Below are 16,158 nucleotides of genomic sequence, written 5' to 3' on the forward strand. Positions count from 1 at the left end.
ATAAGTTTATTGGGTTACACCACCAACAGCTGCCTCCTGCTCATCCAAGCTCCAATGTTCCTCTGAGCCCAGGGAATCATCATAGAATGGAATGCAGGACATAGAACATTAAGTATGTCACAGGATGATCAGCAAGCCCAGTGGCATATACATTACAACACTCCCCCCTAAAGCATGGTGGCTGCTCCTGAGACAAATATAAGAGTCAGAGCGGGTCCTTGCAAGGACTTCACTGAGAAAATTTGCCAAAATGTGGGCGGGTCTCAGCTGGGACATGACATTACATTACTAAATAAGTAAATATATTTTGTTAGTATTTAGGAATATCCTGCACCCTAGCTATTTGTATTTGTTTATGTAATAATATATATGATTATAATAACTCTCTCTGTTATGTATAAATGCACTTTTGTTTCTTGCGACTTGTTTTGAACATTCTGACTGAAAAAAATCTATTAAAAAAAATAAAGCAAATAGTAGACCGCATATTCTGAAGCCTTGGTACGGACATAAACTCAAGTGAAATTTTAAAAAGTAACATGAAACCCTATGGTAATACTTACCGCTCAACTAGTAATGGATTGGCTCTTAACCGTCATTACAACCATTGAAAAATCAGCAGTCACCTGGCTCAACATGGATGATTTAGGCAGAAGACTACCGATTGTTAAATTGAAAATGATGCTATTTTAGTTATTACCTGCTGAAAACCGCGTACTCTCTCGCGCAAGTTAACGGGTTAATTAACTTCTGTCGTTTTTTTCTCGAAATCTCCATTGATGTTCTCACATTTTTGATAGGTATGAGTCACGTTCAATAAAACGTAGAAAGAGTTCAGTATACAAGTACAGAAAAGAAACGCAGACGTCGTCGACTGGTGGTTAACAATACCACCACTTACACGAAATGACCTTACACAATAGCAGCACTCGAGGTAGGTAACCCGAGCGCGGTTTCCGGTGAGGCGGGCGCGAGGCCGCGTGGCTCTGCACCCAGAAAGGGTCATTTTACAAACTCCGGGGCAGCTGTGCCTAAAACCTTTTTTTTCATTCTTATAGTAACGCGAACTCGACCCAAGGGTATCGAAGCACTTTAACTTGAGCACCAACCAATTGCATTACAGACGGACGTGTATAATTTTAGGCGCGGAGAGATGTAAGTGATTTGCCCAGAATCACAGGTAGCCCGAGCCTCCCGCCAAGACTCAAACCCGGTTCCCCCGCTTCAAAGTCGGCCGCTGTAGCCATTGCAACACATCTTCTCTCTGCTCTTCGTGTAATTACGGTTGCACAAGAAGCCTTTGAAACGGAGGGGGTCCTCTAATGGGCGACAGGAAGCCGCCTTCGTGCTGACAGGGAGGAAGCACTCGCGCTGTCTCGTGACCGCTGTCATAGCGGCTTCCCTCTAGCGGAGGCTGACTGGCCTCTGTCTCGCGCCTGGAAGTAGGGTGGGTTCTCACATTTGCAGGTGGGGCTTGGTTCCCTGAGCGCTGCCCCTCAGAGCCTGCTGGGAGTGGTGTGTGCGTTGTTGACTTTGCCTCAGACGGTGGCTTCGGCTCACGAGTTTCAGTCAGTCAGCAGTTGTAAGGCCTGCGCTGCTCTGTCCTATCGCGGCTCCTCCTCTCAGGGGCGGAGGCCGAGCAGCGCTGACTGCCTCCAGGTGCCGGGCGGCCCCGGTCCAGCCTCTCCCCGCAGCCGGATACAGGCTCAGGCCGGAGGGGAGATAGCCGTTATCAAGCTGCGGCGGCGAGCCCGGGCCCCGTGATTTGAAACATGGGGACGCTGAAGAGGCTGCGGCAGCTCTGCGAGGACTTGCAGCACCCGGACAAGGTGGCGCGCTTCCAGCGGCTGTGTGGGGTAGGGGAAGCCGTGGAGAAGGACTCCGGGGCGGAAGAAATCGTAGCAAATGGAGGGGAGCACCAGGAGCTGCGGCACAGGCCACCCAAGGACCGGGTTTGGGGGAAAGGACAGCGCAGGAACTCTCTAACCGGGGAGGAAGGCCAGCCTTTCGAGATCAGTAACCGGGCGCTGTACTACTTGTTCACCCTGGGCACAGAGCTGGGCAATGAGCTCTTCTGTATCTCATTTTTCCCCTTCTGGATCTGGAACGTGGACCCCTACGTGGGCCGGCGGCTGATCATCGTCTGGGTGTGGGTGATGTACCTGGGCCAGTGCACCAAAGACTTAGTGCGGCGCCCCCGACCCGCCTCGCCGCCCGTGTTGAAGCTTGAGGTTTTTTACAACTCCGAGTACAGCATGCCCTCCACGCACGCCATGTCCGGCACTGCTATCCCACTCTCTGTGCTGCTGCTATCCTACGGCCGTTGGCAGGTGAGTGCCCATGGGTGTTGTGTCCGTTTAACCTTGGGGTGACAGTTTTGCACCTTAGTTTGAGGGCTAGAGTGACTAGTGCACATAAAGAGGGTTGCTGTCAAAGGTGTCACTTGTTAAAGGATGTAGGGGTTATTCTATTGGGGCAGGGTGCTTTCATCTATCCAATTTCACCGCCGATTGTAGTGGTTCCTGGGATGGGTTTCCTTAAATTGCTGCTTGTTCTGCTGGTGAGAGTGACAGGCGATGCACCGAAATATCTGCGTGAAGACAGAGATATGGTCTACATTACAAGAGTGCCTGAGTTAATTGGACAGTCAAGTGACTGATGGTATCTCAACGGGTCCCAACCTCATTGTGTTTAAGTCGTGAATATTCCCACGGTTGTTTACATGGAACAATTAATTCTTTAAAATAGTCATTTTGCATGCTACAGCAGTTGCCGTTCAAAAAGCTTAACGCAGCTGCCTGTGTAACGTGCATATAAGAGTGAAAGGAGAGCACAGCTTATGGGAAAACCGTCTTTCTTCCTCCACCCAACCCCATTGTAGCACACAACAATCTCAAGCACAGTCATGTGCTGCAGCTGCAACTGGGAGCATCTAGTTAATTTAATATGCTTAAAGGCATCTGGAACTAGGGAGTTCCTACAGTCTTAATAATGTGCTACCTCCCTGACAGAAAAGCGGATATCCGTGCAACATGTTTGCCTGTGTTCAGCACATTTTGAGTAGTGCATAGATGGCATAAAGATGAAAATGCAGACGGGCAGAGTTGCATGACCCGCCAGTATGGACTAAAACATTGTTTAGCCCTGTTTTTCCAGTAAAAAATGTTTGGAAAGTGAGAAAAGATTAGGAAATTGGTGCTAAAAAAAGATTCCACCATTAACCCTAATTCCGACCATTTGCACTCAAAATAAATGCACACATGAAATCCTACGGGTACTATTTTGTACAGGCTCAAGTAGTGCCCACCCTTTCCCCACACTAAGAATGAGACCTTACCCTCTGTTCTGGAAGTCAAAATATGTCAGTGGGACAATGCAAAGAACTGTGCCTAAGAAGCGCTCCATAAGTCGGATGCCTTCTCAGTTCTTCACTCCCCAGATCATTTGTGTAGCTTCCACCTACTGCTATCTCCTCGTACCACAACTACGGAAAAGCAAATCATTTGAGTCTCTGCAAATATCTTTTGTTCCAGTTGCTAATTGTTCAAAATATAGCAGACCACCCCTTGTTGAACCTTTGCGTTTATACTTCAGTTGCTAACCCTCTCTCTCATCTACACTGGGTTGGAATGGAGAATATGATTTGCTTTTAAGGTGGTATAAATACAGTATTCTTCCATTCATGTTCCTGCTGGAGTCTCGATCTGACCGCACAAGTCTCTGAGCATTTTAGCATTTTACACCTACAAATCAAAGCTGCTGAGGTCCCAGGTTTGTTCTATTCTTTTGTATTTTCTGGCGGGTTTTTTTCCCAGTGTGTTCCAGTCGTTTCAATACCTTAAACACAGTGGTTACACATTTTTGTGCCATTAAAGACAACAGAAACAGTGTTTTTCTGGTGTTTTTGGAACGTTTTGCTTTTATTATTGCTTGCTCTCTGCACTGATAGTGCAGGGTATATAGGCAGTTTACAAACGGTGTATATGAGTTCCAAATACATTTCTACAAATCAAACATGTTGTAGCGCACCATACAATACTTCTTTAGTGAGACTTTGGTCAATCACGCTCACTTTTTCCTTCCCATGTAAACTTTTATCTGTGAAAAAGGCCCTCTTACCATTGCCGCTTGAGACTTGCAACACCAAAACAACCAGTACACCAATTGCTAACTCTGGCCACTGACATAGCTTTCTATGCCAGTACTGGCACAGCTGAAGATTGCGATTCTCTGGGACAGGTTCTGCAGCATATGTGCTGAACTGGGCGCATATGCCTTCCGAGTTATTGAAGCAGTCAAAAATGAATCCGTACTTTTCAAAGTCTGGAAAAAGGTCTTAGTCCCTTCCAGGATCTAGAACTTGTGCAGAGTACCACAGCGAGGCTTCATTGACCTTAAATGCCATGGTTGGTGAAGGGGCAGTTCCTTGCATAATTGCAAGCCATTTCTCATGCATTGTAAAATAAAATTTTCTGAATTGCTCCTAGGCATTTCGTTGCTCCGCAAGTGACAAGCATTCTAACATGGAGCATGTTGCGGTACCAAAGTCACTAAAGGTGTTGCCCAGCCTACTATATAGGAGATGTTTCACATCTACACCAATTATGCTGAACACTTGGGAGACAAGAGTGTTTTCAGACTCCAGTTTTTTTTTAATAATGTCCACTCCTAAAGTCATGTTTCCTGTACAAACCAAAGTAAGCCATGAGAGTACTTTTTTCACATCACTATCAATATGCGACCAAAGATTCTCACATTTCTTGCTTTTGGCATCATCACTGAGCAAAACTTCTGTAAACAGTTGCCACATGGATAATATAGCATTCACGGCCTCTAGGACTGAAAACCGCTGTCTAAATGGTACTTTTGGGATGACTCTTTGATGCCACACAAAGCTTAAAATGAGAAATATTTGCATTTGAGTTGCCATGCTTTTTTTAACAAAGTTTTATATATCGCAAACTTGACTCGAAGGTATCTGGTATCAGATCGCTTTACATAGCACCAGTTGCGTTACATGAGGACACATTCATATTTTTGTTAGGCTCGGGGAGATTAAGTGATTTGCCCAGGATCACAGGATGTTCAGTGTCATTGCCGAGACTCAAACCCAGTTCCACAGATTCGAGGTCGACCACCCTAGCTGTTGGGCCAACTCCTCTCCCCAAGCTCAAGGAAGAAGTGCACCAGAATGGACTACAAAGTAAATAGCATTCTTCATTAACTCTGAGGATTGTAAAGATGCTTTCAGCACACCATTTAGCAAGTGTTAAGGATCTCTTACAGGTAAGCAGATCAGCTCGGGTATTGAATTTGACAGGCCATCACACAACTATTCCATATACATAGCTGAATCATTACAAATACAAACAATATCACTCCAATCTTTGTTGAACTTGGGAAGAACTTTTTGCAGCTGCATTCCAAGTGACACTACGTTCCATGTTTTCCAAACGTCTGGTGTCATGTTTCCACCACTATCCCAGAAGCATGGTGACAGCACTCTTTGCACCGGTCACTACACCTTGCATTGAATGTTTAAAGCCTGGAGTGTTTGACAATTCACCTACTATCAATATTCACTCGCTAGAAAAGTGGGCTGATGTATCAAAGGGTTTCACCAATTCTGTCTGTAAATAATTGTGATGGTACATATTATCAGTGAAAGAATCACTATGCAATGATGTAAATTAATTTTGACTGCTGCTGATTGACACTGCATTTAGTCTTAAGTGCTAAATTAGAGAAATGCCACACAGCAAATTCAAAAGACAAGTTATCAACAACCAAGTCTTTACTAGACCAGTGCTGAGAAGAGGTATAGTGTGCCTTTGACTTATTTGCCTGCTGCGTATGGTTCTATTTACTCTTGGGCCTGGCAGCTGATTAGTAGAGTTGCAGTTGTAAGATTAATATAACATCACATTTTGCACTTTTCTTGTAATAAACTCAAACCGTGCATGTCTGTCATTTCTCTCAATGGTAAAGTGGTGAAAAAGTTGTAAAATTACATACATGAATGATTTTCTCAAGCAGTTCCCTATTTGTTATAGCAAAACACCAAATTAGAAGGTAAAATTTGGCACAAATGGAAACTGTCTACGGTTCACCTCTGGATTTAGCACTTAATCTTTCTCAAATTGTAAAGCTAACGTAGAACTGCGAAGTGCTGTAATCCAACATAATCAACTGCAAACTTTACTTATCAGTGCTTAGCCTCAGCTACCTAGTGTGTGAATATTACTTTCTAGTGATCTCCAACTTTGGTTTCTAGGAAAAAAATGTAAGTACAGTGTGAGGCTGAATGGCAGAAATGGGAAGGAGCAATGAACTTTTCCCTCCAGAAATTTGAAAGAAGAAAAAGTATCTAAAAGGGCATGCTTTTTTAATGTCTTTTTCTTTTTGCCATCGATTTGTTATGTCTTAACAAAGTTACAGATATATCTTTGCTTAATGGTATTCAACATTTCTAAATGCATAATATATACATATCTAATAGAGACATCTAGCCGTAGGTTCCTTACCTTCTGAATTTTCCAGGCATCAGACTGGTTCGGGAAGATTTTCCTTCGAGCAATACCCCTGTGCTCTGGTAGCCGGCGTGGGTCGACTGCATGGCATTGTCTGTGCTTTTGTGGCGCCCGCGTCACCTATGTAGGCACCACTGTGGTGCTCTCACATCTTTTCGCGCCAGCCAGCACTGATCCCTGAAGAGAGCTATCCTCTGTCACATAACCGTCTGGGCACTGCTCCGAGAGTCCTAAGTCTTCGTCCTCCCACTCAAAGTGGTCGAGACGGTCACGTAAGAAGCACAAAAAAATAAGAAGTTGAATTGTGCTTCGACTTCTCCTCGGCCGACGTGACGGACGTGTCACAACGTTCTTGGCACCGTTCCTCTGGAACTGTGCATAGGTCGCCCCTGGGCTTTCCAGCCTACCTGGGAACCAGAGCAATCCCACCCAGCTCAAATAATTTTATGATGACATGGTTCCTTATATTTGGGCAGTCGGACCCTACTGGCGCTCCTTCAGGGCTCAGAGGGTGCTCCACCGCGATCTGTGCCCCCATGGATCCGGAAATTGATCTGGACTGATGTCGGTCATACCATTGCGACCTTCCCCAGCGTCTGCCCTTACACAGACTCCAACACCAGCCCCATTCTCATCGCAGACTAGCTGTATCAGCTCTTACTGACGCAGATATTGGCATAGACGGGACCTTCAGGATCTAGGTTGGTTCCGAAGCCTAATTCTGAAGGGCTAGGAATGGAGCAAGATTGGGATGGGTCGTTAGACCCTTTACAAGACCAGTCATATCAAAACATGGACTGGTATGAGGAATTGGGTGAGACCAGCGCACTGGATACCCTTCAAGATTCTGGCCTCGTTTCTCCCCCTACCGTGGCTACGGTGTAGGGAGCATCATGCGCTGTATTGGTGCACAGGGCAGCTGAGGTACTGGACCATAAGCTCCCTTCAGTGGCAGTCAGACAAATATCTTGACGGAGGCTCTTCAGCCAGGTGTCTTCTCCTCGGAACCTATGCTGCCCTTCAATGAGGCCTTAACAGATGTCCTACTGGGAACCTGGTCCAGCCCCAGCACAGGGGCTCTTGTGAATAGGACAGTCGCCTGCCGCCATCACCCTCCACCGAGCAACCCAAATTCCCTCACAAACCACCCTACCCATAAAGAGCTTGGTGGTCCAGGCTTCTACCTCTACATCCCCGTACAGGAATCCAAGAGGCTGGACAATTGTGGTAAGGAAAGTTTCTCTTCCACCAGCTTTGCATTGCGGTCGGTGAACACAGCATGCTTATTGGGCCGTTGCTCCCTCTCGCCTGCGTGAAACCATTGTGCAAGTGCTGCCATAGGTCCCGGGGGAGGCCCGGGCCATCCTCTCCCAAGCAGTATCAGACAAGAGAGATGTTGCAAAGTTTGACATTCGTTGTGGTCTCGACACGACCAACTCGCTGGCCAGTGCAATTTTATTGATGGTGGCTGTTCGACACCATGCCTGCTTGAGAACTTTTGGCTTTTCAGGGGTTGTCCAGACTTCTATCTTTGTTGTCACCTGTCTCTCTGGAGATAAGGCAGACATGGCGCTGGAGCGCTTTAAGGACTCGCCGGCTACTGCCAAGACCTTGGACCTCACATGCCACATGTCCCCATCTGCCTTTTGCCTCTTTCGTGGCTACAGAAGGGGCTTTGAGCCGTGCCAGCCGTACCTCAGCCACAAGACTGCGCAAGTTCAGCAACCTTTGCATGGCTGAAGGCGTGGGTCGGGCGGCCAGAGGTTGGATTAGACCCAACCCCTTCTGCAGCCTCAGCCTTTAAACCTTCCTAGTCCAGCACTTCTAGATCATGGATGGCCAGTTGGAGGCAGGATCAGCCATCCCCTCCACCACTGGCAGAACATCACTTCGGACAGTTGGGTTCTCCTAAATAGTCTGAATGGGCTACTCCCTCCCCTTAGAGACTACCCATTCCTCCAACTTCCTGGATTTCGATAAGAATGACTCTGAGGCTGCTGGGCCTCATGGCATCCTGCGTCCTGCTAGTGATACATACCAGCTGGTATATGGAGACTCTGCAGTGGGACTTTGAGTTCTAGTGGGCGCAACATCAGGGGAATCTCTCAGACATGGTCCAAATCTCAGAGCGAACTGTACAGGAACTGCAGTGGTGGCTGACCAACCCCGATTGGGTAAGAGGCAGACTCCTCTCCTGCCCCAACCAGACCACACAGTAGTCACAGACGAGTCATTCCCTTGGGATTGAAAGCTGTTCTTCCTTCAAACAAGTTAAAGCTGGTTCAAGTGTTCATGGGCAACACTGCTGCTGTGTGGTACTGCAAGAAACGAGGAAGGGGGGGGCGTGAACCCTCTGTCAAGAAGCCCTGCTTCTCTTGACATGGCTGGAAAAGCAGGGCATGCCTCTGGTTGTTCAACATCTGGCAGGTTCTCTGAACGCTAGGGCAGACCAACTCAGCCGTCGATGCCTAGCAGATCCCGGATGACATCTCCACCTGGAGGTGGCACAATGTCTCAACAGTGGGAAGAGCCTTGGTTAGATCTGTTTGCTCCTGCAGAGAACGTACATTGTTAGTAGTTTAGTGCGCTGGAGTTTCCAAGGCAGCTCTCACTCAATGATGCTTTTAGTCTCGAGTGGAGTTCAATCCGCCTATACGACTTTCCACCCATACTACCCTTGTCCAGAGTGCTCATGAAGATCAGGAGCGACCGCGCCCAAGTTGCTGGGTCGGGTGGCTCAGTGGACTAATGCGTCCTCTGTAGTGGCCTTTGTTAGACTTCATGGTCATAGGTTAAAATCTCTGGTGGGTCCACTCAGCCTTTAATCCTTCTGCAGTCGACACAATGAGTACCATTGAGTTGGGTAAAAAGAAACCTCAGTTATTCTGCTCCAAGATACCCGTCTGGATGAACGTGCACTTTACAAATGCACGTTTTGGTTATGTTATTCTTGTGGCGCCGGACTGTGCACTGAAAGTCTGATATCCCAAGCTTTTACAATTGAGCATCGATCCCTGATCAGGCTGCCCCTTTGGGAGGATCTTCTGTCGCAGTATCAGGGTAGAATCCTCCAACCAGGCCTATCAACTCTACGCCTTCTTGCGTGGAGATTGAGTGGTGGCAGTTAACAGCATTATAGCTTCCTCCCATAGGCATCCCTCTACCAAGACTATCAATGCCTTCTGATGGTTGAAGTTTGTAAAATATTGTACAGAAAGGTTCATTGATCCTCTTTCTGCTTCCCTCTCTCAAATATGTTGACGTTAGTCCAACAGGGCCCTGGTCATGGAACTCTAAAAAGGTACCTTTTGGCCATGTCTGCCTTCATGAGGTTGCCAGATCAACCCTCCTTATTTATATCTCCTATTGTGAACCCATTTCTTAAGGGGCTTGTACATATGTTCCCACGTTCCTCTTTCATCATACCTCAGTGTGATGTTAATTTAATTCTTCCCTTTCTGATGTGTGGTCCAATAGAGCCTCTGCACAACTGCCCTCGCTGGCTGCTTACCATCAAAACAGCCTCTATAGTGGCAATCACATTGCTAGGAGGGTAAGCAATTTGCAGGCTTTGTCATCCAGGCCTCCTTGCCTGACAATATGTCCTGATAAATTAGTTTTTCGCACTAGGGCCTCTTTCCTCCTGAAAGTGGTAATCAGAGGACTATCTTGCGATGGGTCATTCTCTGCATCACAATTTCCTACACTGTGGCCAAAACGCAGTCTCCTGAGGCTTACGGGCTCACTCCACCAGAGCTAAGGCTGCTACCACGGCGTTGCAACGTGGAGTTCCAGTCATCATCATTTGTCAGGCAGCAACATGGGCGTACCTGTAGACGTTCACAAAGCACTCTACCGGGACAGTCAAGTCAGCAGGACTGCTCTGTCCTGCAGGATTTCCTGGTCTAAACCTGTCCGCAGTTCCTCCTCTGGTGATGGTATTGCTTGGGTAGCTAGTCCAAGGTAAGGAATCTGCAGCTAGATTTCTCTATCAGATGGACAAGTTACTTACCTTCGTTAATGCCCTCCTATCTGGTAGAGACATGATCTAGCCGCAGATTCCTTACTGACCCACTCATACATGCCGCAATGCAGGCTTATGTGGTCGGGGCTGATCCCTTTCAGTGCCCTAGTTCAGAAAAATACCAATGTCAGTGCATTTCATGGCTCTGCACTGCTGGCGTGGTAAGTCGGGACCAGTAACCGACATCAGCCCGCCAAGGTGGTGCCTATATAGGTGATGCAGACATCACATCGGCACAGGCATTGACCTCACAGAGCCGACTGACACCACCTACCGGCGCGCAGGGGTATTGCTTGAAGAAAAATTCTTCTGGATTCAGTCTGACCTTTCAATCATGTCTCTACCAAGTAAGGCGTTACTGAAGGTAAGTAACTTGTCTTACAGATTTATCAGTCCATCTGGTCTACAAATTACATTTTTAAACATAATATTCTTGATTAATGTGTCATAAACTAATCTTGCAGCATCCAAAAACTACACCGAAACTGTGGTACAAAACAGGCACCACATTGCTCGAGCCCTCGTATTCAAATAATTATTTTCAATCCAAAGTAATCGAGCGCAGGGCAAGTAAAAAAAAGGGGCAGTTCCATAAATCTCCACAAATTACCATAGAGCGACCACTTTCCAACAAAATAATTAGATTGATTCATCTCATGAGACCCAAGTATAGAAAAATACAACAAACAACTCATATTACAACCCCAGTTGTTCAGTTCTGCCCAAGTGGGCAAACATTCATTTATATGCAGTAAAGCTCAGCTAAGCAAAATCAATACAAAATAATAAGGTAATAACTGTCCCAAGGCTTCTCTGTTGGTCAGTGGTGTTTTGACGAGTGTCTGATATTCCATGTGGTTGTCTAATTGCTCTTTTATGCCAGGTGATAGTATATCAATCAATTATAAAAGAAACCTCCAGAAGTGTCACATTGGTCCAAATAAGTGAGCTAAAAAGAAATTACCTTTTATTAATAAAAGTAAAACATATATATACATGTATTAGTCCCGATACGGTTCTCTTTTAGCTCATGTCAGAATGGGAAATAAGCAATGTCTTTGAACATCCTACCAGTGATCGAAACATTAACTTGGGAAATCATTTTTTTTTTCTTTTCCTAACTTGTTTTGTTTTTTATTGGCGTTAGTTAAAACATAAACAATGTTGCAAATAAACAAAGATCAGTACAACTGTTAATTAATGTACGTGCATAGTAAAGGTATTGAATTCAAACATTTAGTGTCATACCTTCCCTTGGTTATTGCCTGCATCAGGTTCCCCCTCCCCAGGTAAGTCCCCCAATACTGGTCCCATTCCTCCCCCCCCCCCCCCCACCTCCCTGCCCCCCTTTTTGTGGTATTTTTGGAGACAGTCTTGCCTCTTAAGTTGGTAGTTCTAAAGGTCTGCGATCATCAAGTCCCCTTTAACATGTCACCCAGCTTTGATGTGTAAGCAAATGGCAGAAGCCAACAAGCTGTAGGCTGGGGAAAAGTCATCGGATCCAAAGGAGACCCAGGTTATACACCTTACTGCCTGTACAGTAAGAGGGGTTCTTTCCACTTTCTGTGTAAACTAATGTGAGATATTATTTAAGAGGAATGAACAAATTAATTTTAGATCACAAGTTTTGAATTGTTGATCCTAAACAGAAGCAGTTACTGTAGGAAGTGAGCACAATAACGCATTCCCTACAACTGACAAATCTAGAATTTATGTGTATATCGAAAAACCTGTGTGTAGAGCACTGAGATGATTGTGGGCCAGAAGAGGGTGCTGGCACTTAACATTCTAGCGACAAGAGTAAAAATTCAAAATTTCCTAGCTATCGTAACAAAGTTTCAATTCTATTAAGGACTTGAAGGATTAGGCTTAAACTTTCTTCACTTTTATTAACCTGTAGCCTTTAAAAGTCTTTATCAACATTACTACATTTCCCATAAGTCCTTGGGAAACAAAGCTAACAGTTCATCCTCTCAACCTTCCTCGGTCGTTCCATCCTCCTCTTTCTTCCTGCGAACACAGCCTATCACTTCCAGGATCACTCTTGTGTATTCAAATCCGTCCCACACAAAACAAACGAGTGATGTAAGGTTCCAGCTAACCTCATTACGTTATAAACATGCATGAAAAAACAGCTGATAAAACATTATGCAAATACTCCACAAAATGAAATATCATATCAAAATCATCATCATGAGAACTTTCCATTATGATTGCTAGGACACTTTTCATTTTATCTCAGTTCTTGAGGCTAGCTTTGAAGCTTTTTCAGCACCAGCGATGCCAGAATCGTAACTGGCTTAAAATAAAACCGTTTGAAGATAGAATCTGAGGACCAATTTACAGCATTTAGAGTTTCCTCCAAACGAGCTCCCAATGAAAAAACTTAAGAGGCCATGGCCCCCTTACAGAATGAGCTCCCAAATGGGGAAACCTCAATCCCTGCTTCTTGCATGGCCCAATCGGACCCACCTAGCAATGGTAGGGGAAGAAACTACTTTAGGAGGTTTCGTGAGAGTAATTGTCGCTCACCCTGAGATCGTATATCATTGGTTATAGGCTTGTAAGCCTTCAGTGCTCTAACACAATTTTCTAATTACATTTTTGTTCTTCTGGTAACATTAAATGTCACTCTGTCTGGAGTCAATACTCTACCTGTAAAATCCAGGGCTCTCCCATCCGATACTCTGCCACAGGAAATCAAGCACAACAGAGTGTCTAATTTTGCCAACATCTTTTTCCTAGATAGGTACTTATTAGAAGGCCATGGTTTATATAAGAGCAAAACCTTAATAACATCCAACAAAGTAGAATATCAGGGTTCCGGAGGGACAGATGATCGGATGCCCCTAAGGAGTTTACAAATCATGGGATGCTGTCCGACTGGATGTCCATCAGTTTGAATGTAGCCAGCCCAAATGGCTGATCAAAAGGTCTTAATCGACCTATAAGCCAGGCCCTCCGAAGCCAAGGTTGCCGAAAAATTCAAAAGGTAAACCTCTACCCCCACTGGATCCAATTACTTTTGATGACACCAATCCCAGTATTGTGACCAGGCAGAGCGGTATCTTTTATTTGTGCTATGTGCCCAGCCTCTGGCAAGTAAGGTGGCCGCTTCTTCAGAAATCCCTGGGACTTCCCAATAGTCCCTGTTATCCGCTATGCCATAAAACGGAGTGAACGCATGAGTAACAGATGGTGCGGATTTCCCTGGGGATCTCGGAAGAGAGCCTGAAACGGGGGTAGAGAGATAAGAAAGTCCCATCAGAATTTGAAATCAGACTTCAGCCCTCCACATCGGGGTCATTACCATTAGGACTGCACCTGAGTGGACAGTCTCCTAATCATTGCAAACGGAGGACAGGCATACCCTTTCTCCTCACTCCAGTCCTGGATGAATGCATCGGTCGCTATTGCGTTGGGACCCGGTTGCCATCTGCAGTACTTTTCCAACTGATGATCCAGTCATGACGCAAAGATATCGATCGTGAATGGGCCCCAGTGGTTCAGAAGATCCTGGAAACACCCTTGGGCAAAGTTTTTGGAGACTGGCATTCTGCCAATGATGGAAATGCCAGTCTGTCACATGATTGGAGGTTCCCTAGAGATGTTCTGCCGTGGTGGAAATTTGGTTGGCTAAACAGTACTCTCAAAGGGCGTGAGCAAGATCAGAAAAAGCCTCCAATCTCATCCCACCTAGATAGTTGATGTAGCGGACTGCCGCAACATTGTCCATTTTGAAGAGCACACAGCATTGGGTTCTGTCTTTGGTCCAGCATTTCACCTCAAAAGAGCCTGTGGAAGACAATTTTCCCTGCAGCAGGCTCCCGAACTGCTGTCGTCCGATTCTATCACCAGATCGAGTTTAGAGCCAAAGATGGCCCTGCCATTCCATGCCTCCATATGGAAGATCCACCATTTTCGCTTCCTTCGAAAGGGCAAGGATTGAGAATACGTGAGACCCTGTTATAAGTGAAAGATCTTGAGGTACTATAGTGCGCGGCAATGCAAGGGCCTGAAAAAATGGCCTGTATTGACGATGAACGGAGGCCTACTACCCGGGCTGAGTGCCTTAGGAAAATCAATTGTCTGATTAGAGTTCTCTTGAATTTGTGTTTTATTTTGGAAAGCTTGCAAGAGGGAAGGTTCAGAGTAGCTTTGGCATTGGGGATGACTTCTTCTTGTTGACTACGAAGCTGGGAGATTGTCGTAGATCGATGGTCATCTGTAGGTGAGTGGACAGGCGACTTGGACATAGATTCAAGATTAAGATGTCGTCTAGATAGACTATCAACCAGACGCCGTGTGCTCTTATGAGCTTCACCCCAGGTTTCATCTCCATGGTAAAGCCCCATGGAGCGGAAGACGGACCGAAAGGAAGGGAGGTGAACTCGAATATCTGAGACATCCATTGAAATTGTAGAAACCGTCTGTGAGGGGGGAAATTAGCATTGTAAGGTAGGTGTCTTTGAGATCCAATCAACAATTTCTTTAACGCTATTACAAATAAATAAAATTGTGATATTTCCTGAATCTACAGTAATTCGAAACTAAATGCACTCAATTGTCAAAGAATGATCTTTAATGTTAGATGCTACATACTAAAAAATAGAGCCAATCATTTTAAACTACTCAACTCGACTACAGATTAAGCTTGAGATCCCAATTTAACAAATTCTCTTGTTTTGGTGCATCAAACATACCACTAATTGGTTGTATGTCGGAACAACAAGTTACTTTACAATGCCTACCTGAACAACGCAGTATCTACTATGATTGCATCTTAACCTCGACTAGCTTTACCATGCATTCCTTTACCAACATTTTTTGTGGTAAAGGCATGCATGGTAAACCGCTATCTGTGGCTGAGTTTACCACCCCCTCATTCTCCCCCTAAGCCCTAAATACACACTTCCAACTCCTTTAAAACAACCCCAAGACCCCACCCATAAAAACTAATGTGTACCCCTCCCACCCCCTAAAAACGACCCCGAACCTCCCTACCCTTTAAAAACTAATCTATACCCGTCCCACCCCCTACAAAATACCCTTAACCCCCTCCTACACCCCTTAAAACCTCACCCTCTAAAAACTAATATGAACCTCCCCCCCCTCAACCCTGAACCCCTCTTACCTGTTCCTGTCCAACACTCGAATTTTACTCCCAAGCACACTATATATTATGACAAGGTTTCCCTGTTTAGCAAACAGACACAGTAATTTCAAAACAAAATGTAAACAGTTTCTTTTGGTTCTTTCTGTTCAGGCTTTATTCTGTTGATTTCAGCCACAGCCAACACATGTTTCGTCGCAATTGGGGCGTGATCCCGCAACTTCATCAAGGCTGTACAAACATAAAGATACAGAATTCTTCTGAACTAAATAATGCCAAATCATTTACAAAAGGTCAACATGACTTAACTCAGAAGTTAACACAAAGTGTTGTCCAAAAATTCTCAAAATCCTTAATAACCGTGTACAAGCGCCTCAAAAAAGGTGTACCATAACCAAAACGCGATGGAGAGAGCGAAGATAGGTGCGCTTATTAAAGTCATCTAAACGTGCCACCTTATTGCCCAGGTTTGAGGTGATATGCGCCGTAAC

General features: G+C 45.4%; 1 protein-coding gene across 1 annotated transcript in view; it reads left to right on the top strand.

The window, feature by feature from the left end:
- Nucleotides 1–945: 945 nt before the first annotated feature.
- SGPP1 (sphingosine-1-phosphate phosphatase 1) overlaps nt 946–16,158 on the top strand; it is an 89,039-nt gene continuing 73,826 nt past the window's right edge. The window contains exon 1 of the mRNA XM_078660318.1: nt 946–2,330. Within this exon, the coding sequence (XP_078516444.1) occupies nt 1,773–2,330 (558 nt within the window). The 5' untranslated portion in view covers nt 946–1,772. The remainder of the gene's footprint in view (nt 2,331–16,158) is intronic.

This window comes from Lissotriton helveticus, chromosome 9, assembly GCF_964261635.1.
Source record: "Lissotriton helveticus chromosome 9, aLisHel1.1, whole genome shotgun sequence".
Taxonomy (NCBI): Eukaryota; Metazoa; Chordata; class Amphibia; order Caudata; family Salamandridae; genus Lissotriton; species Lissotriton helveticus.